Below are 27,952 nucleotides of genomic sequence, written 5' to 3'. Positions count from 1 at the left end.
TAAACTATTCAACAGTTTAGCATCTTTAGTATGTCCTACTTTGAACATATTTACCAAAAGATATTGATTTAGTGTTGCATCCTTCGCGTGAAGCGATCTCTACACTTTGGGTTTGGGTCAGTGTTGTCATGTGTTACCGATCGCTTTTTAGGCGATGAAAGTATACTAAAGTCTAATGAAGCATATTCAATAACGTCTCCTTAAGCCAGCAGCCTCATATTTGTAACCATATTTGTTTCTGTATGCGTCTAGCGATCGTTTTTTAGAATTGTCCTATTTTCGATCACCAATGCTGTGGGTCTGTTACTGTTACATAGAAGCCATACTGCAGATACAAAATACAGCAACTTCTTGACGTTTCTTTGACAGCTTGTTGAAGATTAACAGGGTGAACTGCCCAGGGGTGTCAATCAGGTAAAAATAAGTGTCGGTGAAGGTAATGTCCGGCCACAATGACGGATCTTCAACCCACCCAGTCTTCAAATTGTAGGGATCTGGCAAGGTTTTACCGTTTCCCTGATATCTCAGCTTACTCACATATCTTTGTCGGGCCTCAGGTGATAAGGATTGAGCATAGTCGGACAATTCCATGGAAGGATAGCTCGCATTGCTATCGTCAGCCATTGTTCCTCTGGTTCCTTTTGCCAACCGGCGTGGGAATCATGTGACTTCGTGACGTCACTGTTTGTAAACACTGGCACTCCCCATTGGATCTGGAAAGGATTGCACTTTAAAATCACTTTATGCACTTTAAATAATTTTAAAACCATGAAGTAAATGTATAAAATGCTTAAAACATTTTTTGATAAAAATGCTCAGAGTAATTTGTTAAACTGTGATTTAAAAATAACTCTTTAAAATGCAGATAAATTCATGTGTGGTAAAGTATTGGGTTGAATATTGCTCATGCCATGATTTGTCGCTTCAGTTTATGTGGTGTTGAGGTTGACAAACATAAATTGAGTGGAGTAGCATTTGCCAATGTGGTGAAAATGTCCATGAGGAATGGTTGTTACTATTTGCTGAATGCAGTAATGCCAACATTGTCCTTTAGTGTTCTGTTTAAAGGTTTTTCACCTTAATCTATCAACTAAACGTATGGACTTATGGAAGTTTCCACCTCTGTATCTCATGAATTTGCGACCACTGCAAAATAAAAGAGGGAAAAGAAAGAAAGCAACTGTCTGATTGATGAGTGGAGTCCTGCTCAAACCCTGGGTAGATGAAACATCCTTTTTCAAGTGGGGAAACTGCACAAACTGTGAGAAAAATCATCACTGAGAATCACCTGTCATTGAAAGTGGGAGGACACTTGACACTATGGGAGAGTGCAAAGAACAGAGAGTGAGAGCTGCCTTTAAACAGAACACTGAGCAGTAAAATACATTCACTAACTTACAGCATGAACAGTTTTCTACCAGCAGTCCTGTCTTGAATCACCTGCAGTAGCATCTTTATTTTCTCTTTATTCTCTTTTTCCATGTCTGTTTTCTGTCTATGTTCCTTATTTTTAACAGTTTAAGTTCATTTGTATCAGTTTTAGGTGAAACTGAAAAGAGCTAAAAGTGAACTATTGAGTTGAAATGTGTCCTCTGTGTTGGCTGATGAACATATGGGACACTCTGACACTTGTGTATAGAGTGGTATCCTAATGAAGATGTGTTTGATGTGACAGGTGATTGGCAGGAGGAGGAGAGTCTGACGGAGGAGCAGAGGAATGTTGGCAGCCATTTAGTCTGAGCTCAACAACGGAGGAAACATGGATTCTTCACAAAAAGTGAGAAACATACCACTGTAACATTATTATCATTCATTTGTTGTTTAAAATGTCTAAAGTTGCTCCAGTTGGTTAGATGGGACAACCAAAGCCAGGTGACGTTGGCTGGAGAGATGTAGCTCTGCAGAAGCAGCTGTACTGAGGATATAATGGTGGACTGCTAGGAAGCTGCTTGTTTTTTGTTTGAGGCTGAACTAGCTGCTGATCATACTTTCTGAAAATGTCTTACATGGTGATGAAGATAAGTAACAGAAGAAAAGTCTTGTTTTTCAAGCAAGTTGTTCAGGAAGGTAAAGAGCAGCATTTTCTTTGGTAGAGAATAATACTTTTGAGCATTGTGAGTTTACCAGCCTTTTCCTTCTCAAGAAATTCAGACAGTTGAACCCAGAAGTTTCAGGTTTCAAGCATTTTCTTTTTAAAATATTCTTTTAGACTGTCCCTGAGGTTTAATATCAAAATATTAGACATACTGAATGTCTGTAACCAAACATGTAACTTAAGGTTTACCAATTTCTAAACCTTCTTCAATAGCAGTTTTTCCACAACATAAAACCAAAACAAAGGTAACAACCCTGCAAACCTGCAGTGAAAAGATACATTAACCATTAATCTGCCCTCCAAATGGCACATCAGGGCTAACCAGGTAGATTATATTTAGAACAAGGCAGACTTTACATGTAACAGGTGTCTGTGTCCAAATAAGAGACAGAGCTGACAGACGGAGAGACAGAGAAAGCAGACAGACGGAGAGAGAGAGAGAGAGACAGACAGAATGTGTGTTCAGTAAAAATGACTGCATGTTCACCGCATAGTGTAGCTGCTCTTTTGCGACGCGTGTCGGCTAAACATGCTCCTTATATGAGGCCACGGGTGTCCCCTCTCCTCCTCCCCCGCAGTGCACACCGTTGTTGCCTCTGCCATTTTTCGTGTGCTCCTCCTCTGTCCATCAGCTGGTCTGTGTGCGCTACAGATATGAGCCCGGCAGCTACGCAGTTGTGCGGTCATGTGACTGAATGACGGCCTCCGATTGGTGAAATACAGTCATGTGGTAGAACTTTTTGCGGAAGTGTGTATCTAGCAAAACAAAAAAGTATATGCGTTATCACTTGGATAACAAGAGAAGTAAGGAGCCGTGAAGTGCAATGTAGCGGAGTAGGAGTTGAGTTTCATATCCACAAACATACTCAAGTAAAAGTAAAAAGTATTGTGCTTTAAATTTACTCATAAAAGTACAATTTATCAAAAAAACTACTCAAGTAAATGTAACGGAGTAAATGTAACTCGTTACTACCCACCTCTGATTACGACCACCACTATTGCTATTATTCTCTCTATTGCTATTACTATTATTACTGGTATTATCACTATTATTATAATTATTATTACCATATTATACTAGTATTATGAATATTATTGTAGTTACTAGATTATATACCACTGTAGTTAATATATGCTATAGTTTTTGTCCCCACTCTATCTGCTGATTACCATTACCCATGTAATGACCTCTATTGTTGTTTTCATATCATTACAATTTATACAGTTTCATTTATCATTTATTATTGTTTTTTCTTTTCCTTTTTTTACTATTTATTTATTCTCTTCTGTTTCAACATCCTATGTTTTAACAGCAATGTTGGTATATGTAATTACATTTATCACACACACACACACACACACACACACACACACGATCATGCAGTCATACCTCATACATAACAGCCCCAAAACTCCAGCAATCATCTGTCTGAAGCGTTGGTAATTCTGTCCTTTGTTTTCTTGTATCTTGCCCCCTGTATGTCTTTGTACTGTATAAATGTAAAATAAATTTTAAAAAAAAGACCTACTGTACAGAAAGAAAACAGTCTTCAGAGAAGGAAATGCACTAAATCTGTATAACCGACAGAAGGAAATAAAGTAGGAGATCAGGACCCACAAAAGACAATACAAAGACAAACTTGAGTCTCAGCTCAAAATGAACAACCTCAGTTCAGTCTGGGACGGCATGAATCTGATCACTGGGACTAATTAATGTGTCAATGAGAGAGTTCAGCTCAGCGGTTATAATTCTGATTTAGAGCTGGCTAAAAGTCTAAACAGTTTTTATGTCAGGTTTGACTTCAATGATTTTAGGGCTAAACATGCTGAGACTAAAAACTGTCTCATGTCAGCGTCTCCACAGAATCCCTTTCTTGATGTGGGCAATGTAATCTGGTGTCTCAAACAGTGCAGACCAAAGAAAAGTCCTCGACCTGATTACATCGGTGGCCGTTTATTGAAAACTTTTACTATGTCTGACTAAATGACCAAGATTGCTGCCGATGTCCCTGTCTGTCTTATGTTTTGTTTGATTTTTCTTTAAATGACTTTTATTTTGCTTGTAATTGTTTTACTGTTTTTTTTTTTTTTTTACATTTTTGAAGCGTTTCCTTAAATTGTTGCTATTCCTTTAACTGTTTTACTGTTTTGTTGCTTTTGTTGTTTGATGGTGAACGCTTGTGTAACTGCTGCACAACAAATTGCCCGGGTCGTTGGGGTCAAATCCAGAATTCAGTGGCAGAATTACAGATCTTTTCTGGACTGGTATCAACATCTGGTCCCCTAGGAGAAACTAGAAAGTGTTGGTGGTCTGAATTGACCCTGCTGCCATTAAGACCTAAATCTGGACATTGATGTTGTATGCTTTTCATATTGTACATTTCTCCAGTAATGTAACTTAACGGAAAGTCTGGGGATCAAGAGATCCTGGTGGTACAATCCCATCAGTCCCAGCTCTGCTTTGCTTTTAACGGTGATGGACAGATTTTACTACCCAATATTCTAAAACTACCGTGCAGAAAGCTGAAAACTATCGGCCTGTGAAAATAGTTTTGTTGACATTGTGAGTGTGCTGTTGACACATTTCTAGGTTTCTAATGACAAAGCTGCTAGCATGTCTGCAGATTCTTGATCTTGTTTCAGCCTCATGTCCAACTACATGGAATTAGGGCTGAACGATTTCAGGAAAAAATCTGATCACGATTTTTCCAGCAGATATTGCGATTTTAATTCGATTTGCGATTTTCTTCAAATTATGCTTCAATGCATTATTCACAATGTGTAAAGTAATACCAACAAGTATGACAAAAAAATGACAATAACACTTGCTTCCTTGACATCTCTACATCACTCTTTACAGATTTTTGGTCAAGAAAACCAGCATGTCAACCTTTGATGGTTTCAGACATGAGCGTTGACATGTGACAATATTGCCACTAGCACTAAACAGCCTCTCTGACGGCGAACTGGTGGCTGGTATGCACAGGAATTTACGAGCCAGTTTGCACAGCCATGGAAAATTAACATTGTGCATTCTCCACCAGACCAGTGGATCTTCTTCTCCATCGATAGTTGGAGTCATCAGGTAGTTGTCCAGTTCAGCTTTAATGGCATCCTCCAACTGCAAAGTGGAAGATGGAGGGACAGCCTTGCTCTTGAAGAAGCTGCTAAGTGACCGCTTTCCCTTTCCTTTGGTGAATGGCGCTGCCTCTGTTGCACCCTGGGACATGGCATCTGTGGTGCTGACACGAGCCCTCTTTTCCTGCAAAACACAGAGAAAGTGTTGTCAGAGTTTTGCAGTCTGATGTGATTATTGACAACTTGATATGGTATCTAAACAGAAAAATGCCAATCAGTGTAATAAAAATGTCACTTGTCTTGATGTGACATTTTGTATCACTAAACTACACAGGGAAAAACAAGTTACCTTTCGTGCCACCTCTTCCATTTCAGTCTTCACTCTGTCTTTGATCTTTGGGACATTCTCTGCTCTTATGTAGTCAGTCTTGAATCTAGGATTAAGGAACAAAGTAATGTCCAGTAGCTCCTGTGTGGCTGGGTCGCTGTATTTATCTTCAGTGTAAGCAAGAGCGCTTGACTTTATTTCCTTGGTAAGATCAGTGTCCTCATCCTTTTCAGTCAGGATTGATGTTCTCAGGAGATGGAGGACTGGCTTCAGGTACGACACGCTTACATAGGCTTCACCAGACAGAGCATCTGTGAACTCCTGAAGAGGACCAAGGGCACTGTTTATTGATTCAAGGACATCTATGTCCTGCCAAGTGGGGACCAGGTGACGCATCTTCTTGTCTTCAGTCAGAACCTGAGACAATGCCTTGCTCTGCTCCAACACCCTCCCAATCATTTTTTGCCTTGAACCCCATCTTGTTGGCCACGCTGTAATCAGTGAGTGCTCAGGTAAATTTAATTCTTGCTGTGCCTTTTTCAACGCTGTCTTCTTTTTCCAGCTATGAGAGAAGACACCAACCATCTGTTTGCAAAGTCCTGTTGCTCGTTTAACTCTTGCATCATCTTTAACAGCATTTTCTGGACAAACAACAAAAAGAACAAAAACAGCAAATGAGTATTACAGGTTGCAGATGAAATGATAATGATGGTAAATTTTCCAAGGCAGATTTTCTAGCAAAAGAACAAAGTAAATCCAAGAAAATCATATTATAGACAACAGTACGGAAATTAATAATTAAAAACACATAACCCATTTATAAATCAATGTTAATTTGTGTAGTGCCAGTTCATAACAACTGTTATCTTGAGGCACTTTACAACAGAGCAGGCTAAGGACAAATTCTTCATTTTATAGATGCACAGGTAAGCATACAAATACATATGTTTGTATATATGCATACATACATTCAAGAATGTATCCATCCAGACACAGACAAAGGGACTAAAATTGCATTTGTCTCTGTAGAAAATAGATTCAATTAATCTTTATACAGCCCCCTATTTGTTGAAAATAAATTTATTAAAGCTAAGCCTCTTTTAATTTTTAAGAGCATCCTTGTGTCTATTTTGTTGTGAAGATAGTTCTAATGAAAGCACAATCAATACAACCAAGGATACAGAGATCAATCTAATATTTAAATTAATGCTAATAAAATATACTCACACGCAAAAGAAACGCAAGTTTCTTTTACCCGATGAAAAATTAAATTTGGTTTCCCAAAACAAAAATGCATTTGGTACTTTGTGGTGCATGGTGTGTTCTTAACATTTTCTGTTGCGTTTTGTAAGGTTGGTGAAACGGAAAACGAATCGTTGCAATACACCAATGCATTGATGATGTGGAAATGATTCACACTTTGCACGTGCAATTGAATATGCACGATTTATCGACACCTTCAGTGGGTATAAATTTCATTCAAGATCATAGGCATTTCACTTGCTGTTTAACTATGCCACGCTTAAACCAAATTTAGAAGAACCAAGCCATCGGACGTCTGCAAGCTGGAGAGTCTGTCCGCTTCGGGGAAGGTCATCGGTGCTCTGTGTGGTGTTGTATCGACGCTGGAGACGGTAAATGGTGGTGATGTTGACATTAAAGTGACGGGCAATGTCTCAGACAGACTCTCCAGCTTGCAGACGTCTGATGGCTTGGTTCCTCTCAATTTGGTTTAAGCGTGGCATAGTTAAACAGCAAGTGAAATGCCTATGATCTTGAATGAAATTTATACCCACTGAAGGTGTCGATAAATCGTGCATATTCAATTGCACGTGCAAAGTGTGAATCATGTCCACATCATCAATGCATTGGTGTATTGCGACGATTCGTTTTCCGTTTTCACACCAACCTTACAAAACGCAACAGAAAATGTTAAGAACACACCATGCACCACAAAGTACCAAATGCATTTTTGTTTTGGGAAACCAAATTTAATTTTTCATCGGGTAAAAGAAACTTGCGTTTCTTTTGCGTGTGAGTATATTTAATCTGACTGATACTGATTAATATAGCAGCCTCGATGTGAACTCTGCCATAACGTTTCTAAAGGTAGGATGCTATGTTTGTTATTTTTCATCTTATACTAAGGAAAAATAACCTCTTACAATTATTAATTATTCAGACAAGGCATTTGTAAGGGCTTCAAAGAAAAACTTTAAGCGGTAAACTACTGAACTGACTACACTTTTTGTTTTGATTTAAAGTACTTTGAGCTGCAATCTAATTTGTATGAACTGTGCTATAAACAAACATTGATTGATTGATATGCTGAAGACAGTTAAAAAAAAAAACATCACATTAAATCCGTATAAATAAATCAATAAACACCCCCCCCACACACACACACACACACCTACTCACCAATTGCAAGATGCAGCCTGTGTCCAAAACATTGAAGTCTGGTCCATTTATTAAGTTCCACCGCTTTGATGATGATTGTGGCATTGTCTGTGGTGACGCACGTAAGGACAGACACTCTCAGTCCCAGGGCAATATTCTCTCCGGTGTGGTCTGTGGGAAAGTATCCCGTCTGCAGGCAGTGACTTTTCAACTCGAACTTGTCATTTACGAAATGCACAGTCAAACTCAGAAACGGTTCGGTCGTTCTGCTTGACCACATATCTGTAGTTGAGGCGAAATACTCCACGTTTTGCAGCTCTGCGTCCACTTTCTCTTTACACTCTGTGTACAGCTGTGGGATGGCAACCCGGTTGAAGTAGCTGCGGGAGGGGATCACATACTTTCTGTCCAGTGTGCGGAGGAGGTTTTTAAATCCGTCTTTGGTGACTGTGTTAACAGGCACCATATCTTTGGCGATGTAGTGTGTTATGGCGGTCTTTATCTCCCGCTGCCTTTCACTGTTCTTCTCATAGGGAGTTACACTGGCAAAGGATGCTGTAATTGTAGTCTGTTCGCTGCAGTGGGCTTGAGAATCACTTTCGCCAGACTTCTCACTAGACTTTTTCGTCATGCACTCCTCATGCAAATGTCGGTGATGATTTTTCAAGTGCCGATATAAGTTGGTCGTGTTTCCGCCTGATGTGGCAACTTTAGAGCGGCAAACTTTGCGCAGTAACCTGTTTCTGGTGAATGTCTGCAGCCTCGTAACCGAAATAACTCCCAAATGACCGCTGTGCCGCTTTTCTTGGGGATTAACTCCGCTTCTGGTTCCGCTGACGCCATTTCAAAACACGAGGAGCAGGTTAATACTGATTGGTTAGCGTGACCTGTCCACGAGGAGCATGTCGCTTCTGATTGGTCGCTTGGCCGTAGGGGCATGTGCCGCAAAATAGTCAACACAACAGATCCTGGGTCAGTCAGGGGGCACTGCAAAAAAAAACGGCGCTTTGACGATCACATGATCGCGCTTTTCAGAAATTGCGGTTTTGATCAGAAACGATAAATCGTTCAGCCCGACATGGAATTGAGACTTTAGGTCAAATTTTTTTCATGATTGCTCTTCCATCACTGCCTCTGTTTTTATCTTTGTCTTTGCTACAGAAATGTAAACACAGCAATGGAGTGAGATGTCGGACCCTGAGGAGGATAAGGATGGTTCGGCAACAACAGCAAAAAGAGATGAATCACTCAGTTGTGAGCAATGTGGCAAGACTTTTATCACAGCAACAAAGCTCAGAATTCACAAACGTATTCACACTGTGACAAACCATTCAGCTGTGATCAGTGTGGAAAGGCTTTTACTCCAAGATATCTAACACATCAACTCATTCACAGTGGAGTTAAACCATTCAGCTGTGATCAGTGTGGAAAGGCTTTTACTCACAAGAGTCACTTAAAAAGCCATCAACTCATTCACAGTGGAGTTAAACCATTCAACTGTGATCAGTGTGGAAAGCTTTTACTCACAAGAGTCACTTAAAAGCCATCAACTCATTCACAGTGGAGTTAAACCATTCAGCTGTGATCAGTGTGGAAAGCTTTTACTCAGAAGAGTACTCTAAAAGACATCAACTCATTCACAGTGGAGTTAAACCATTCAGCTGTGATCAGTGTGGAAAGGCTTTTACTCACAGAATAGTCTAACACATCATCAACTCATTCACAGTGGAGTTAAACCATTAACTGTGATCAGTGTGGAAAGGCTTTTACTCACAAGAGTACTCTAGCAAGTCATCAACTCATTCACAGTGGAGTTAAACCATTCAGCTGTGATCAGTGTGGAAAGGCTTTTACTCAGAAGAGTAATCTAGCAAAACATCAACTCATTCACAGGAGTGAAATTGTTCAGCTGTGATCAGTGTGGAAAGGCTTTTACTCAGAAGTGTCTTAAAACATCAACTCATTCACAGTGGAGTGAAACCATTCAACTGTGATCAGTGTGGAAAGGCTTTTACTCACAAGAGTACTCTAGCAAGTCATCAACTCATTCACAGTGGAGTTAAACCATTCAACTGATCAGTGTGGAAAGGCTTTTACGAAGCAGAGTAATCTAGCCAAATCATCAAACTCATTCACAGTGGAGTGAAATTGTTCAGCTGTGATCAGTGTGGAAAAGGCTTTTACTCGGACAGTTTTCAGCTTAAAAAGTCATCAAACTCATTCACAGTGGAGTGAACCATTTAACTGTGATCGAGTTGTTGATACCTGTTACTCAACATGAAGCAGTTTGTTCGGATCCATGCAATGCCCCATTCTGTAGAAAAGCGGTACCGGACTGTTACATTCCTGTGAAAAAACTTTTCCAACTACCAACACAGCTTAAAATAGTCACCTAGCGCATCCACACTGGGACATGATGTGCACGTATGTGATCACTGTGGCAAACTATTTGTACGATACTCACAGTTAAAAGCTCATGAAGTGACCCACACTGGGGTTAAACCATACATTTGTGACCAGTGTGGGAAACGCTACAGCTACATTGGAAACCTCAAAGTTTCCAACGTGTCCACACTGGGGAGAGACCATACAGATGTGACGAGTGTAAGAAGACTTTTACAACTTTGGGTTCCCTGAAACAACACCAGCAGATCACACCAGAAAGAAACATTCAATCAGTGTCACAATGAGGTATGTAAAGACTGGTCTCAGTCACAGTGTACACACAATTATGTATTGGATAATTTTGGCTATTGCTGCAAATTGTTTCAAAACTGTTTTGAACAACTGTGGTCAGTTGATTTCTGTTAACACATTATCAGCTATCGTTCAGTCTAACCTATATTCGTTTTGACACAGAAAATCTGGTCCAGGTTAATCTGGGATGTAGGTTAGATTAAGGAATTGTGACATAATCAGACAACTGAATGTTAAATTCCAACAGGTAAGTGTCTTCAGATGTCATTTGGGGTGCTCTCTATCTCAGGCAAGGCATCAGTTCTTCAGTGCTGCCGGAAACACTGACGTTCTCTGTGTTTGTGTGTTTGTGTGTTTGTTTTCCAATTAGAATGGAACAGATGGACAAAACTCTCAGACTTGTCAGCACTCTTCCAATGGTGAACAGTGCTGCTTTGACCAGTCTGGACCAACGTCCAACCCAACAGGGAACCCTACAACGACACCAGCGTATGCACACTGGACACAGACTGAACCCCTGCCAAGAAGATTTCCCATGCAGGATTCAGTAAAAGTTCATGAAGTCCTCCACAAACTTAAAAGTCCTTGAGATCCGGCTTCACAGAATTCAGCTCTAATTTCTTGTTTAGTGTCTTCGTTGCTTCGTTGCAAAATCCATTAAGAGGAAAGCTGTAGTTAACAGACGTGACTGGTAAATTAATGAAACCATTCAAAGTGGTTACTCAGTTAACATGAATTATCAGTGGTAGAGGGATAGACGTCTGGATGGATGGAGGCAGTGAGCAGCAGGGCAAATTTTCTTCAATTACCAGCTTAATCATTCCTCAGATCCCTCTGGGCTGCAGGAACCCGTTAGATGCAGAGCTGGTTCAGTGATTCTCTGATGATTAAGCATAATTAATTTAGGAGATTACTGGCCTTAGGATTCATATCTATCTATCATCTATCTCTCTCTCTCTCAGGACAATGATGAAGAATCTCTAATATTGAACAAGTAGATCAAATAATCTCAGATTATGTGTGAGTTGAAATACAAAACATAAATTGTTAGATGAAAAGTAGAATCTTTGAAGCTGACATGTAGTTTAGAATCACTTCTTTGTAAATTAGCTGCATCCAGTCATTACCATGACATTGGCATCATGGACCATGACCACATATACACCCCCTGTCAAACGTTTTAGGACAGGTACTAATTGATTTGAATGAGAAAGTGTCCTAAAACATTTGACAGAGGGTGTATGTGTCTGTAGATAGTGGCTTTTTCAATGTTTTTTTTTTTTTTTTCAAAATTGAATTGTTTTAAAGTTTGAAAATGAGGGAAAAAATATATATTTTCACAGTGAAACTTCTGATGTCCACGTTTTCAACATTTTTGGGAAATCTTTGAACATTTTTAGGTGGAAATAAAGAAAAATTAAAAATATTTCTAAAGAAGGGATTTTGGTTGATTTTTATGTGAATGTTTGTAAAGAAAATATTAGACGTTTTACTGAAATATATGTAATCTCTTTAGATATTTTTAGGATTTTTTTTTGGAAGATTTTTACTCTTTTTTTGGAAAATATTTACAACAAATTTTCTTTCCAAATTTGGGGGATTTTTTTGAAAAGAAACCTTAAGAAATTACTGGAATTTTCTTCCTGAAGGTTTTGCAAATTTTCAGAAATTTGGGGAATTTTTTTGGCTGAATTTTTGATTTTTTTTTTTTAAAAGACAAGGAAACAATGTTTTTTTTTTTGTTGCCTGTAAATGAGTACAACAGGAGGGTTAAAACATTAAAAGGCAACATTATTAAGGTTTCTTTTATCAAACGTTTTTCATCAACAAGTACACAAATAGATTAAAAATATAATCTAACATATTTACTGATTAAAAACTTTGAATTTCTTCTTTATGTTCTTCTGCATAACTCACTATTTCAAACTGGCTCATGTTACTTCCATGTGATCTGCCATTAAAACGGCCACATTCTACCATAAACACTGTAAATAATAACACACCTGCTCAAAGTTAAAGGCCAACATACGACCCAAACATGACATGGATTTGGTGCCACTTTGAACTAAGATGATCTCTTCTGTTAAACAAACCGTTGATTGTGAATCTTTTTTCCAGATATGAAGCTGCTCCTTCCAGGTCCACAGACAGTAAACAAAACGACGCTCTCTATAAAAACCCTCAGAATGTTGAATAGAATAAATGTGGACGGTTTCATGACTGTAAGAGAAGATTTCTGGATCATTTTGTGTCTCATTTGTGTCATTATGTGTTTTGTTTTGTTCAGTTTACGTCTTTCTGTCTGGTTTTAAACATTTTGCATCTTTTCATGTTATTTTTCTTCCATTTTGGTCATTTTGTGTGTTTTTAGGTTTGTTTCTGTTTAAAATTGTTCATCTTGTTAGTTCTTTTGGTCAGTTCACGTCTATTTCATCATTCTGTGACTCAGTGGCCATTTCTGTTTCAGTTTTCATCTCATTTTTGCTCTGAGTTGCTTATTTTATCTCTCATTTTAGTCATTTTCCATCACTTTAAGGTTGTTTTTGTTCAATTTTGGTCATTTTCCATCTTATTGGATCAATTTGTGCATTTCAGCATGTCTTTAGAAAAATAAATGTATCAATCAGACAGTAAATGATCTATGAACAAACCTCTGTGTAAAACCTTCAGAATGTTGAATAGAATAAATTTGGACCGTGATAAATGGAAGTAAAGATTTCTGGATCAATCTGGTCATTTTGAGGCTAATTTTGGTCATGTTTTTATCTAATTCCGATCATTTTTTTTGTCTGTCTTTGTGCCATTTGTCCCCTAGAGGACAACTGGTTCAATCACAGAATGAGGGTATGTATTGAAAAAATATCATTCAAAATTAGTCCAGAGTAGTGACTATAATTTGAATTTTAATACACTTAACCAAGTGCTATAGGTGACAAAAAAACATGTTTACACAGCATGATGTTGCTTTGTGATGTTGCAACTGACATGCTGATTTCAAAATGGAAGCATTTTAATTTCTAATGCTCTCATAGAAGATGACTGGTCAATAAAATTTACTCCTGTGACTCTGATGTCATGCAGAGTCTTTATGCTATGATGTGGAAAGGGTGAAAGAAGACAGACTGGACATTTCTGAGTGAAACTGAACAGGGCATGTATTGATTCATAAAAAACAAGTGTAGTATTATCTTTAATCAATATGTAGAACATGTTTTAATGTCAATCCAATTATGTCTGACTATTTGCTGAGTCAGTGAAAGTTATCTTATAGAGCAATGTTTGTATTATTTCAATACTGAGACATTGTTGCAGTGTCATTTGTCGTTTGTTTCCATTTGGATGTATTGTACAGTTAGATTCTATTGAGTTTCCATACCACATTACATTGCTGTTAAGGTGTCTGAATCATTCAGTGAGGGTTTGGTCATGTACTACTATAAGGCCGTGCATAAAAAGAAAATCAAGCCTGTTACAGTGTTGCTCTAGTCCCCTCTGTTAAATAGCATCAAAACAATGGTCAACATGAACAAATCATGAGTGTTGACATTGACTCACAACAGTACCTCTCAACTGTTCTAATTTTGATCTATTTAGGAGAACAATGTGATGAGTGCACCGAGAGATCCAATACAGGGAGCTTTCCTTTTTCAAAGATCATTAGAAGGACAGAAGACAAAGTAAGTTTCAGCAAACAGCTTTTTATTTTCTAATGAGCCAGTCTATAGTATTTAAAGTGCAGAGTTATTTGTGTTAGATTTGAACAAAATTCTTCCAACAGTGTAAGGACTTAGTCTTTCTACTTTCATTTGCAATTGTTCTAGAAACCTATCATCTGGGTCAGGTGGTCACTCTGCAGCACAAGGAGTACTATCCCACATTGGATCTGATGTTAATATTTCCCTTAGACATGGTAAACTGACTGACTGGCTGATATTGTAGAGTTAGTAAATATAGGCAGTTAACAAAAGGAAATGAATGCTACTTTGTGGAGGGACCAGAATTTGGCCATTTAACCAAAAAATCTAATGCTAATATTCTTTTATTTCACCAGACTGTTATTGTTTACACTTCAATGAATGATGCTGTTGTACATGTATAGTAATTTTATTCATCTTCATGCATACAGTGTTTGTGTACAGTATGCGTGATCATATTTTAAAATATATATATTAACAAGGCCAACAACAACAATGTGTTGTGTTACAGGTGCTTCTTCAGTGGCGTCCCTGCACAACATGGTAAATGTCAAATAATGTCTACTTTTGCAGTGAGAGGACAGATTTGGTAAATAGTCAGCACTGGCAGTCCACAACAAATGCAGGGTGTTGCACAGGCAGATTCTAGATGACATCGTGTTATGTAAGACATCCTTGTAGGTTTTTCATCTTTCTACTCTCTGTGAAAGAGCAACATTGTATTAGATTAAGTCAAAGACAACTTCAAGTATTTGTAAGAATGAATTTAAATGAAGTAAAATGATTTATTGACAGGTAACACACAACACAGTGTGAAGTCAAAGACTTAACAGTGGGAGGGAAGCAATGCTATATAACCTTAGGTCTGATGAGAAACTTGGAGCTTGGCCGGGCATTTCTCTTTAGAGGTGTTCTGTTTCTCCATCCAGCCTCAGTTGTGATCATGTGGCTATGTGATGAAGACTTTGGACAGCAGGTACAAAAAAGTTTGCTGGTACAATTGAAACACTTTTGTTTGCACAAGTAAAATGTGGTAACTGCAAGCTGTTTCTTCTGAGATCCGTTTATGATGTGCTGTATTGTTTTATGATGACCAATTTGAAGAACTTATTTATTGTGGCAGGGCACTACATAATTACATAATTACACAATTACGTGTTCGTATGAATAGTATATTGCTTTATTTTTTAATAGTATCTTATTTTTATCTCATTTCAAACAGAGGAATTAAATGGAATAATTCTTGGAGCCCCTGTCTTGCCTTCAGAGTTCAGCAACTGAGGTTCATACATATAGCCTTGTAGATGATTGTATTCAATAATAAGCCCCCCAGCAATAAGAAATGTCAGCATTGTGTCATGTTACAGGATTCTGTGACAGAGGATTAGTTCTAGGAAAAACCTAGTCACTGTGCTGACAATATTTAATGGCTAATATCTAGAAATGTGGGTCACATTTTCGTGGCACCAAAAATCTACACACGTGGACAAAATTGTTGGTACCCCTCAGTTAAAGAAGGAAAAACCCACAATTCTCACTGAAATCACTTGAAACTCACAAAAGTAACAATAAATAAAAATTTATTGAAAATTAAATAATCAAAATCAGCCATCACTTTTGAATTGTTGATTAACATCATTATTTAAAAAAACAAACTAATGAAATAGGGCTGGACAAAAATGATGGTACCCATAACTTAATATTTTGTTGCACAACCTTTTGAGGCAATCACTGCAATTAAACGATTTCTGTATTTGTCAATGAGCGTTCTGCAGCTGTCAACAGGTATTTTGGCCCACTCCTCATGAGCAAACAGCTCCAGTTGTCTCAGGTTTGATGGGTGTCTTCTCCAAATGGCATGTTTCAGCTCCTTCCACATATGTTCAATGGGATTCAGATCTGGGCTCATAGAAGGCCACTTTAGAATAGTCCAACGCTTTTCTCTCAGCCATTCTTGGGTGTTTTTGGCTGTGTGTTTTGGATCGTTGTCCTGTTGGAAGACCCATGACCTGCGACTGAGACCAAGCTTTCTGACACTAGGCAGCACATTTCTCTCCAGAATGCCTTGATAGTCTTCAGATTTCATCGTACCTTGCACACTTTCAAGACACCCTGTGCCAGATGCAGCAAAGCAGCCCCAAAACATTACTGAGCCTCCTCCATGTTTCACCGTAGGGACAGTGTTCTTTTCTTCGTATGCTTGCTTTTGAGTCTATGAACATAGAGTTGATGTGCCTTACCAAAAAGCTCCAGTTTGGTCTCATCTGTCCAAAGGACATTCTCCCAGAAGCTTTGTGGCTTGTCAACATGCATTTTTGCAAATTCCAGTCTGGCTTTTTTATGAGTTTTTTTCAGCAGTGGTGTCCTCCTTGGTCGTCTCCCATGAAGTCCACTTTGGTTCAAACAACGACGAATGGTGCGATCTGACACTGATGTACCTTGGCCTTGGAGTTCACCTTTAATTTCTTTGGAGGTTGCTCTGGGCTCTTTGGATACAATTCGAACGATCCGTCTCTTCAATTTGTCATCAATTTTCCTCTTGCGGCCACGTCCAGGGAGGTTGGCTACTGTCCCGTGGGTCTTGAACTTCTGAATAATATGAGCCACTGTTGTCACAGGAACTTCAAGCTGTTTAGAGATGGTCTTATAGCCTTTACCTTTAAGATGTTTGTCTATCATTTTTTTCGGATGTCCTGGGACAATTCTCTCCTTCGCTTTCTGTTGTCCATGTTCAGTGTGGTACACACCTTTTCACCAAACAGCAGGGTGACTACTTGTCTCCCTTTAAATAGGCAGACTGATTATGAGTTTGGAAACACCTGTGATGTCAATTAAATGACACACCTGAGTTAATCATGTCACTCTGGTCAAATAGTTTTCAATCTTTTATAGAGGTACCATCATTTTTGTCCAGGCCTGTTTCATTAGTTTGTTTTTTTTAAATAATTATGTTAATCAACAATTCAAAAGTAATGGCTGTTTTTGATTATTTAATTTTCAATAAATTTTTATTTATTGTTACTTTTGTGAGTTTCAAGTGATTTCAGTGAGAATTGTGGGTTTTTCCTTCTTTAACTGAGGGGTACCAACAATTTTGTCCACGTGTGTATCAAGAAATGTGGCTCACATTTTCGTGGCACCAAAATCTAACTTTGTTCCTCTGAGGGCTGCTATGAAGCAAGTTCAGTATAAGCAGGCTTACTTTGTGTACACCGGCTCCACAAAAACTAAAGCCTCAGTCAGAGTTAATGGTGGTTGTCAGGTTTCTTTGTTAACTCAGACTTTCTACTTCAGATCCTGTGTGAGTCACAAAAAGGGGGGGTGTTAACACCAAATGGACGTCTCATGTACCAGCTGCTTCAGTCAACTGGTTGTTATAGTTGATAGCTACAAGGAATATAAAAAATGATGATGGTGGAAAGCAGCTACTGCAAATGATGCAAGACAGGAATGCTGGTAGAAAGCTGTTAAACGTGCGTGAAGAATTTATTTTACCCATCAATGTAGACGCCTTTTTGAACTGGCTGCTGCTCATTACAGCTGTTAAACTTTAAACTTCATGTATTGAGTCGTTATATTGAAGAAGTGCACTTTGGTCAGGGGTGGTCTGATAATGCAGGAAGTCACTGTAGTTCAGTCGCTTTGAGTTCTTTTGTTCACACATAAAATGAAGAGACAGATCTTGAGCGTTTTCACCCAAACTGTCAAAGTAATCAAGATCTGTCTGTTCATTTTATGTCTGAATAAAAGAGCTTTAAACTACTATAATAACAAGAAGACATGATGAACATTTCTGAGCGATCACTTTAGTTATCAGTGAAATCAAGGTGAAATTAATGTCATTGATTAAATATTCTTGGTAATATATACCAGTAGATTTTTGGCACCAAATCAGGACCAAACATAAAAAAATATATATTCATGTGATTTCTGCATCACCAACTAAATACATGTTGGGTTTCTATGACAACACAATGCAAACTGTATGAGAAACTGTATCTTCACGGTTTTGTTCAGTGGCTTTAGTGACATAAAGCTCATCTGACTGTACACAAGATGAAAGATCATTTTTATTTATTGTATTATTATTATTATTATTGTTGTTGGAAATTCTACAATACAGATTTTCCTATTGTCAAAAATTCTGTTGCTGCCAGCACATAAAAGGACTGAAAACATGGATACAAACCATGATAATATTTAATGCTTTTATATACAGGAAAGTCTTGATGGATCACACTGCCCTGGAGGAGGAGGAGGAGGAGGAGGAGGAGGAGGAGGAGGAAGAGGAGGACCTCGTTCACAATGACGACCACGCCTGAAACCTGCTGTTCATGAATTTTGTTATTTTGCAATAAAGCACACTGTTCAAAATCCTGTTTTTATTTTCTTTGTTACTGATTTTGTGTTGAAAGAAAGTTTTTCTGCTGATAAAGTATAAAGTCTAACGTTTACCAAATAATTCCTTCAGAATGATGAATGTTTCTGTACCAGAAGACTGTTTATGGGATGTTTTGGAGTATATATTCAATGTATTGACAAGGAGAATTCACTGCACATCTTCAGAAACATCTGCAAACTGCATCTAAAACGTATTACAAAAAGCGTTTTGAAAAGGTTGAATAAATGTGGCACAGTGAACCTTTCTGCCCTGGTTTTCAAGAAGGAACATGTAATTTCAATGCAGACACACTAGGTGTCGCTGTTCTGTCTGGTCGCTGCAGCACAGCTTTAATATTGAGCCACGCTCTGATTGGTTACAGAACGATGAAAGCGGAGTGAAGCGCGCACTTCTGGTCCTAAATGAAAGTGTTCCGGTAAGCAACATATAAAGTAAATCAGAAATCCAAACCGCTGCCGTGTAGCTGGAATGAAGTCTCCACGAGGCTATTCCAAAAGGCCGATCTGGCCCATGGCAGTGTTAAAGTATGAATGACATGACAGCTAGGGGAAAACAAGGAGGGAGACTGAATCAACACTAATTCCAGTTTTCTTGTTTCATGTCACTGTCAGAATAAAACACCGCGCCGGAGAATTATTATTAAAACACACTGAGGACTTCGTCCCGATGAAATTGCAAAGGGAGGATTTATTTTCCGTCTTTTCTTGTGATACTTGACAGAAGACATGACAGCACCGCGCTGTATCCACAAACATGTGACTGCAGCATCCATTTAACAAGCAACAAACGCATTTTGAATACGTTACAGATCAACGTAACGCCGGACCAATTACGTTTCTGTTGCAACGTGATTAAAAATGCATTTTAGTTGTCTGAGAACGTAATTTTGTGGAGACAGGGTTGCTCATAGTGATGCTTGCTCTGTCTGGCACAATAACAGTCAAACATCCATCAGGTCCTCCTCAGACTCTCACAGAGTTTCAGTTTATGTGGACGTTCCTGCTGGAACTCTGTCCTTCTACAGAGTCTCCTCTGACTCTCTGATCCACCTCCACACCTTCAACACCACATTCACTAAAACTCTCTATCCTGGATTCTGGTTCCTCAGTGTTTCTGTGCTGAGTTGAGTCTCCAGAGTCTCCTCCTGGTACAGAAACAGTGTTGAACAGATAGTTGAGTCTCTCCGTGACTCTGTCCCTCACAAACATGTTTTCACATTCATGGATTAAATGTGTTTCTTTGTCAAATCCTTCTAAATGATTCCTTGTAAACTTGTTCCTCTTCAAAGATGGAAGTTGTGATTATTCCAGGAGCCAAATGTGGTGTTTGCGTCTTTTTCCAGTCAAATGTTGAGATTGAAAATCAGGATGTGGTGTTCCTCTGACGCTCACTTGAACTAAAAGCATTTGAGCTGCACAAAGTGTGAAATGAGAGAGGAAGCAGTGAATCTCCAAACTGCTGACAGACTTTCACACATTATTGTCCAGTGAAAATCAGCTTTTTGTGCAGCCACACTTGATCCTGATGTGAGTCTTTAAGTCCTGTTCTAGTGATGAAATGAAACTAAAAATCCTGACTCTGAGTTCTTCATTACAAACACACATTATATCATCTGTTTATTTTTCATCTGCTTTATTCTACTCAACATTTAACAGGATTATAAAAAATACATTTAAAGTCTGTCAAGAATCATACAGGTATGAGATCCATGAATCAGCCATAAGAATGGGGCTCTGGCAGAGTGACAGCAAAATAAGGGAACACAGTATGAGATTATAACCTGTGATTTAGAATCAAATAATGCTAGAACCTGATGAATGTGTGAACTACCCAAATGCCTGTTTTTTCATCCATCCATCCATCCATCCATCCATCCATCCATCCATCCATCCATCCATCCATCCATTCTCTATACACCGCTTTATCCTCACGAGGGTCATGGGGGGTGCTGGAGTCTATCCCAGCTGACTCGGGCGAAGGCAGGGGACACCCTGGACAGGTCACCAGTCTGTCACAGGGCTACATATACAGACAAACAATCACACTCACATTCACACCTACGGACAACTTAGAGTAATCAATTAACCTCAGCTTTTTTTGGGACTGTGGGAAGAAACCGGAGTACCCGGAGAAAACCCACACATGCACAGGGAGAACATGCAAACTCCATGCAGAAAGATCCCAGGCCCACCCCGGGATTTGAACTGGGATCTTCTTGCTGCAAGGCAAAAGTGCTAACCACTGTGCAGTCTATAAAGCATTATCCTGCAATTAAAATCAACAGATTGGAACTTCTATTTATCCCTATCACAATGGTTAGATATATATTTTTTCTTGGAGTGTATAAAGTCAGGTTAATGCGTACATCACAACAGTAAAGGTTCTGTAAGGTTACCTAGTCAGTCCACATTTATTCTATTCAACATTCTGAAAGTTTTTACAGAGAGGTTTGTTCATATATCATTAACAGTCTGATTTATGACACTTTTCCCCTAAAAACAGACTGAAATGCACAAAATGAGACATAAAATGAAACAGAAAAACCTTAAACTGATGCAAAATGTCCAATGATACAAAAAATGATCTAAATGAGACACAAAATGTTCACAATGGAACAAAAAACTTTAAAGGCACGAAAATTAAGGAGTAAAAACAATCCTAAAAGTGACCAAGGTTAGAGACAAAATGATGAAAATGAGCCTCAATGAGACATAAAATGACCACATTCAACAAAAACAGCCTTTAAGTCACCAAAATGGAACAAAAACAACAAAAAGATGAAAAATGACATTTTATCCACTAACAACCCTAAGGATGCAAACTGAACAAAATAAGGCACAAAATGAGCAAATGTTAGCTTGTCAGTGTTGTGAAAACTTCAGTCTAACATGTCAGTGTGTAGTTTGATATCTGGAGCTGAGTTGCAGCTCGTTGTCTGGACTTCTGTCTTACCTGAATGTTTCCTATCTGGCTGAGGAGGCTTCATTTTTCTGTCACAGTCTTTGCTCACAATGTCTTCACAAGTTTCACACTTGAAATCTTCACCACAACTCTCCAATATCTCCAAGCTTTGTGTGTTAAACTGACTTTCTCAAGTGTTTCCATGTTTTTCTTCAGAATATGGAATGTGGTAACAGTTGTTAGTTCTTCTCTCTTTTCAGTAGTGAGAAAAAGACCCAAACAGAGTCTACTGAACGGTCCAACAGTGTTATGGGACAGTTCAAATGGGACACAAAATGACCAAAATGGAACATAAAACATCCGACCAAGATAGAAAAATACCACAATGAGCCATAAAATTAGAAAAGGGACATCAAATGTGAAACAAAAAGATAAAAGTGTCCAAAATGGGACTAAAATTAAGCAAAAATGACGAAAATGAGACACAAAATGTAGAAAATGAAAAAAAACAACCTTAAAGTGATGCAAAATGACTAAAATGAGCAATTCAGAGTTAAAATGAGATGAAAACTGAAACAGAAATGGCCACTGAGTCAGAATGATGAAATAGACGTGAACTGACCAAAAGAACTAACAAGATGAACAATTTTAAACAGAAATAAACTTAAAAACACACAAAATGACCAAAATGAACCACAAAATGGTCAAAATTAAGGCACAAAATGACCAAAATGGAAGAAAAAAAAAATAACATGAAAAGATGCAAAATGTTTAAAACCAGACAGAAAGACGTAAACTGACCAAAAAAAACACATAATGACACAAATGAGACACAAAATGATCCAGAAATCTTCTCTTACAGTCATGAAACTGTCCACATTTATTCTATTCAACATTCTGAGGGTTTTTACAGAGAGCTTTGTTCATCGATCATTTACAGTCTGATTTATGACACTTTTTTCCCCTAAAAACAGACTGAAATGTACAAAATGATCCAAATGAGATGTTCATTTTGTGTCTCATTTTAGTCATTTTTGTTGCTAATTCTGGTCATGCATTTCTTTAAATAACTAATAATACTGTGGACTCATTATTTAAACTTGAGGTAAATTCTTAGCATACTCAACTGGAAAATACTTTTACTGATTTGCTGTTGTTTGAACCTTAGTGCTGTCTTCGGGTCAAAATGAACCAGGCCACCATGTTTAATAGCATAGAACGGCCCCTAAATGACCTTTTTCAACTTGAAATTTGATCACTTTTCCTCAAGTGACCCCAACATTAGAAAAAGTGAAACATTGTTTTTGTTTATATTTTCATCAAAGCTGTACACCACCAGGGTACAAAGACTGTCTTCAGGTCATTTTTTACCCGGTGTCAGATAGAAAATTGACCCCCATGGAAAAGTGACCGAGGTTACAAAACATTAAATAACTAGCATAATACAGAGTGGGGTCAAGATTCTACACCCTGGCTACTTCTGGACTGTTGAGATTGTCATATTTGCAGATTTTCAAATGAATATGGACTAATCTGATATTGCTGAAGCCATGAGGGCAGTTTTCAGGTTTCAGTTCCCAGCAGGTCAGAGATCAGGTTTTATTTAGTCATCCAGGAGTAACAAGAAGGACTGTAAAACAAATACTGTGTGCTGCACGTGTGACAAATACAGTTGCATTCTGTCCTCCATGTGTTAATTAGAGCTTAATATGTTCGGAATATTTTGCTTGAATCTGTTATTTTTTCTATTCTTATGATTGATGTAGGTTATGCATCTTTCAGGTGGGAGAAATGACCCAAAAAATGAGAGAGTACTAGTATCTGGTAGTTGAGTTTTGTAGTTTTATATTCCATTGTACAGTATACAGTACACTGTTGTTTCCCTTCAAAAATGCATTTCAAGTTCATTTCTGCACATTTCTGGTACTTTATTAGGCTATAGAAGTATTATCTCCTGCAAAACAAGAAATGTTTACACCTATGCAGTACCTTTAGCAGCAATAATAGTGATAATAAACCTCTACTTAAAGAAAGAAAACAGTTACAGCATGAACAATGGAATAAAAACGAATGGTGTTCACTGATTAAATACAGTCTTTCTACCCTCTGAGGAAGCAAAAACAGGCATTCGCAAAGTGTGTGATGCATGACAGGTTGTTTCTTCATGTAAAATAGATTTTTGGTTAAAAATTCCATTAAGCTGCTCTATTTTAGAGGCTCAGTGGAGGCAGGTCATTTTTGACCCTGAGGACAGGAGGAGTGTTCAGGACGTTCAGACAATACAAGGGTTCAATGTGCTGTATGACGACACAATGAGATCCTACGAACAAATCACACAGATGACCTATGTGGTGACAATAGAAGAAATAAATAGCATAAGACCTTTATCTAACCAGCAGAAACTGCAGCACAGCTTCACCTGTTTTTAACATTTCTGGTTTTGACATTTGCAGGAGTGTATCAGCTACTACTAGTAAAACCACGTGTCTGTTGCTTGAAAACATAATAATGTTGGTTATGTCTTTGATATCTGACTCAGAGTTATTCTTGCTGGGGCTCTTCAAGGTTACATTCATTATGAAACAACATGTACATGTACATCTGTTTGAAAACATTCAAAACATTTCATGAAGCAGTCATGGAGCTGCACGTTTTATTACAACTTTATTTCACGTCCAGATCTCCTCTGCTGCAGTGACACACTCTGTTGTGTCCTACTGTCACAATGTCTCTGTATCTCGTTGCCTCCTTTTACTTGAAAGACAGCAGAGCTCAAGCTGAGTGGATTCCAGTAGTATGTTCACACCTGAACAGCCATGTTCTCTCAGCAGGATGTGAAAATGTTCCAAACAGCTTCACAATATCTCCAATCAGTGCTCTGCTGATGAAGGATGTCATGATAGCAGAAATGTAGCAGTCTGTACCAATACCATATCCATCCAGACATTCAGTTTGGTTCTTCTGCCTGCTGCTCCACCACCACAGTCCAGACTCCATCTGGTCTAATCATCAAGGATTGCTTACATACTTCCTCACAGTTGTTGTTGAACCACAGACTAAAGGTGCTTTAAATCTAAAACATTTACTTTTAACCTGTACCAACTCTTACATGTTGTTTCAACCTTAATTCTGACATTATGTTTTCCACAGATGTTTCAGGATCAGGACTTCTCAGCTGTGTGGATTCTCATGTGGGCTTTTAATTGATAACTATATTTAAAGCTTTTTCCACAGGTTCCACAAGAATATGGCTTCTCACCTGTGTGACGTCTTAAGTGGACAGTCAAATGGTCCTGTCGACTAAAGCTTTCACCACAGGTTCCACAAGAATATGGTTTTCCCATTTTGTGAACTGCCATGTGCCTATTATGTGCTGATGAACCAGAAAATCTTTTTCCACAAATGTGACAAACATATGGTTTCTCACCTGTGTGACGTCTCATGTGTTCAGTCAAAGAGGTCCGTCGAATAAAGCTTTTTTCACAGGTTCCACAAGAATATGGCTTCTCACCTGTGTGACATCTCATGTGGTCAGTCAAAGAGGTCCGTTGACTGAAGCTTTTTTCACAGGTTCCACAAGAATATGGCTTCTCACCTGTGTGACATCTCATGTGGTCAGTCAAAGAGGTCCGTTGACTAAAGCTTTTTTCACAGGTTCCACAAGAATATGGCTTCTCACCTGTGTGACATCTCATGTGGTCAGTCAAAGAGGTCCGTTGACTAAAGCTTTTTTCACAGGTTCCACAAACATACGGCTTCTCACCTGTGTGACATCTCATGTGAACAGTCAAATGGACCCGTTGACTGAAGCTTTTTCCACAGGTTTCACAAGAATATGGCTTCTCACCTGTGTGGGTTTTGTGATGTTTGATTAAATCTGATTTACAACAAAAAGCTTTTCCACAGACTTTGCAAGTTACAGATTTTCTTGCCTTGTCATTATCACACTGTCTCGCTGATGTTGGAGCATTGTCTACATCATTACTGTGACTGTTGTTACTCTGATGTCTTGGTTTCAGCTCGATACATCTAGTTGATCCTGAGTCTACATCCTTGCTTCCTTCCTGATCTGGGCTCAGAGCTACACAAGAGATGTGAAACAGGAGCTGATCACTGTTTGGTTTTGGTTCACTGTGGTCACTTTCCTCATCAGCAGGAGTCACATCAAAGGTATCAGTCTCCTGTTTCAATCCAATTAACTCTTCATCCTGACTGGAGCAGAGTTCATCCTGTTCCACTTTAATTTGTGGTAACCCTGGGTCTAATTGGTGCAGACTGGTGCACAATTCTTCCTGTTCCATTTTAATTTGAGAAATCTCTGGGTTTGATTGGTCCTGACTGGCGCAGAGTTCCTCCTGCTGGTCTTTAATCCGTGGAGGCTCTGGGTCCTCATGGTCCACCATGGAGTTTCTCTCCTGGTCATGGGGCTGATGGTCAACAACAGTCTTCTCATTCTCACAGACATAAGACTGTGGGAGCTCTGGAGGGAAAAAGAGACAAAAGATAATGGTTACTACTGTGATGATGAGAGAACACACATCTGTCACTTTGTCCAGGACTGGCTGTCTCCAACAAATTCAGCTCAAGAGTTGAATGTTTGATGCAAAACGAATATGATGGTTTCTAATAGAAGTCTTTGAGCCATGAAACAGCAGCAGGAATGATACAAGCATCTCCAAATGACTGAACATTTCTATGAACACGTTGTTCCACAGTGGATACAGGATCACAAAGTTCTAATGGTAAACACCACTGGGTACTTTTCTACACACCACACAGACAGGTTTGATGGGGATCCATTAAAATCTGTCTGAATAAAGCTGCTGTCCTCTTCAGCCTTCAAACCTGTCAGGACATTTGGATTTTAATGTTATTCTTATTTTACTGCTGGTTACTGTATTGTTGATTTGACTCATCAGTGAAACCCAACATGTTAATAGTGGAATGCAGTTGAACACATTACTTCTATACTCTCTAACTCTGTACGTGCGCTTTCTTTAGATCATGAATGATCTCTATACATGGAATTATGTCTCTGGACTGAAATGATGGAATGACTGAGTCCTCTGTCAGAGTTTTATTATTAAACTGTTTGATAACACAATGCAGTTGCTGTCAGTGTGGAGTAGTTCAGATAAACACTTCCAGCACCTCTGAACAGGAAACTTTGGTTCTTGCTTCCAGGGTCAATCAACACAACGATCACGTTTTTAAAACTCCACAGAGCATCAACTAACAGACTCCATATTATGAGCCCATTCTCTCTTCCTCACAGTGTGTCTCAGTTCATCTGAACGCTTCATGATGTTCTACATGCGAGAAGTGGAATTCTTCACCATCAAAACACATACACACCTATGGGCTGTAAGGGGATGTGTGGTTTCCAGATGACATCCAGCAGTCTGCGCTGACGATCGATCTCCTCCTGGTACTGGACGATGGTTTTTTCAAACTCTGAGAATATTTCTCCAGCAGCAGCAGCTAGTCTGTCGCTGATCAACTCTCTCAGATACTCAACTGAACACATCGTTACTTTATCGCTCTGATATTTCTCATTCATACTATAATACAGCCGTTTTATAGCTCAGTCCACACCGCAGTGAAGCAAACTCTGCTCATGCTTCTTTGTTTACATCCGCCGGGTGTCACACTGTGAAGTTCCGGCAGAAACACTGAGTTACTTTCTTCTTCCTCATTGAATTAGGCAGACGAGACGCATCACTGGCGTATTGCTGCCACCTACTGGATGTTACTCATAGTCCTGAGAGAATCCTCCATATTTTCTTATGCAGTCCTGTGGTCATGAGAAAGTTCAGAAGTTTCTTCATATTTGTCCACTCCTCCATGTTAAGTAGAAAGCAAAGATTAGAAACAGTTCGTCCAGCTGCTCCTTGTCTCTAATGTTTCTTCTGTTGGCATGAGTAGAGCTTACACTTAAGAAGAACATTTCTCACAGTCTCTCGTTCACCTCACTCTCAGTTCCTATCTCTGTGCTTCCCAATCAAAGCCAGTCCACTTTTCAGACTACAGTGTCTGAGTCTTAGCCAGGTTAGAACAATTGAGTCTCTTCTTGCACCACTGAAGTACCTTCTTACTTTTCCCATTTTACCTTGAAGAGCAAAATCAGTCCCCCTCTTCTTTTGTTTCTTAAAAAGTCAAAGCATTTCTTCCTCAGACTGACTTTAAAAGCACGTGTTTGGAGAGATTGATAGAGCTGGAATGAAAATGTCTTTGGGGAAATCAGCGGCTCCAGATGGACTTACAACCAACTTTGATCCGTTTTTCTGGGCTGATATTAGAGAATGACTGTTTGAAGCATTCAAAGAAGCTTTCAATCAGGGAGTCACACTCATTTT

At 38.7% G+C, this 27,952-nt stretch overlaps 3 protein-coding genes and 1 long non-coding RNA gene across 17 annotated transcripts in view; 2 read left to right on the top strand and 2 right to left on the bottom strand.

Moving 5' to 3' along the window:
• Positions 1 to 27,952, top strand: part of LOC127532009 (zinc finger protein OZF-like) — a 51,650-nt gene that overhangs the window by 758 nt on the left and 22,940 nt on the right. For 2 of the 9 annotated variants that reach the window (XM_051942954.1, XM_051942955.1), the window contains one exon: positions 1,676 to 1,777. The exons of 5 other annotated variants lie outside the window; for them this stretch is intronic. In XM_051942954.1, coding sequence (XP_051798914.1) covers positions 1,760 to 1,777 — 18 coding nt within the window. In that variant the 5' untranslated portion in view covers positions 1,676 to 1,759. 2 more of the 9 variants (XM_051942956.1, XM_051942957.1) reach the window with 2 other exon arrangements.
• On the bottom strand, positions 6 to 27,253 carry LOC127532000 (zinc finger protein 239-like). 6 transcript variants are annotated; one of them, XM_051942929.1, is made up of 3 exons: positions 26,952 to 27,252; positions 25,024 to 26,076; positions 6 to 713 (listed from the first exon to the last, which is right to left on the bottom strand). In XM_051942929.1, the coding sequence occupies exons 1-3, from the start codon at positions 27,154 to 27,156 to the stop codon at positions 679 to 681; spliced, it is 1,293 nt and encodes a 430-aa protein (XP_051798889.1). In that variant the 5' UTR covers positions 27,157 to 27,252; the 3' UTR covers positions 6 to 678. The 6 variants fall into 6 exon arrangements, with proteins under 6 accessions (XP_051798889.1, XP_051798888.1, XP_051798886.1 ...); XM_051942928.1 differs by lacking the exon at positions 6 to 713 and having other exon boundaries at positions 23,419 to 25,191; positions 25,360 to 26,076; positions 26,952 to 27,253; XM_051942926.1 differs by lacking the exon at positions 6 to 713 and adding an exon at positions 23,419 to 25,023 and having other exon boundaries at positions 25,108 to 26,076.
• Positions 4,194 to 8,084, bottom strand: LOC127532025 (zinc finger BED domain-containing protein 4-like). Its single transcript, XM_051943038.1, has 3 exons — positions 7,923 to 8,084; positions 5,523 to 6,142; positions 4,194 to 5,357 (listed from the first exon to the last, which is right to left on the bottom strand). Exons 2-3 carry the CDS (start codon positions 6,084 to 6,086, stop codon positions 4,950 to 4,952), a joined length of 972 nt encoding a protein of 323 aa, XP_051798998.1. The 5' UTR covers positions 6,087 to 6,142; positions 7,923 to 8,084; the 3' UTR covers positions 4,194 to 4,949.
• LOC127532071 (uncharacterized) lies at positions 9,097 to 20,007 on the top strand. Its single transcript, XR_007939323.1, has 5 exons — positions 9,097 to 9,155; positions 14,193 to 14,275; positions 14,420 to 14,508; positions 14,805 to 14,836; positions 18,513 to 20,007. It is a non-coding gene; the product is annotated as an uncharacterized LOC127532071 (long non-coding RNA).

This window comes from Acanthochromis polyacanthus, chromosome 22 (genome assembly GCF_021347895.1).
Source record: "Acanthochromis polyacanthus isolate Apoly-LR-REF ecotype Palm Island chromosome 22, KAUST_Apoly_ChrSc, whole genome shotgun sequence".
Taxonomy (NCBI): Eukaryota; Metazoa; Chordata; class Actinopteri; family Pomacentridae; genus Acanthochromis; species Acanthochromis polyacanthus.
Note: the sequence above shows the minus strand (reverse complement) of the source record. Positions and strands in the feature narration are given on the sequence as shown.

What these genes read in the sequence shown, in the direction of transcription:
- LOC127532025 (XM_051943038.1), bottom strand. Translation starts at nt 6,086, where the DNA reads ATGGTTGGTGTCTTCTCTCATAGCTGGAAAAAGAAGACAGCGTTGAAA. An exon ending in TGGAAGAGGTGGCACGAAAG is followed by an intron (nt 5,358 to 5,522) that starts GTAACTTGTTTT and finishes TGTGTTTTGCAG; the next exon opens with GAAAAGAGGGCTCGTGTCAG.
- LOC127532000 (XM_051942925.1), bottom strand. Translation starts at nt 27,156, where the DNA reads ATGAATGAGAAATATCAGAGCGATAAAGTAACGATGTGTTCAGTTGAG. An exon ending in CATCCCCTTACAGCCCATAG is followed by an intron (nt 26,077 to 26,951) that starts GTGTGTATGTGT and finishes TTTTCCCTCCAG; the next exon opens with AGCTCCCACAGTCTTATGTC.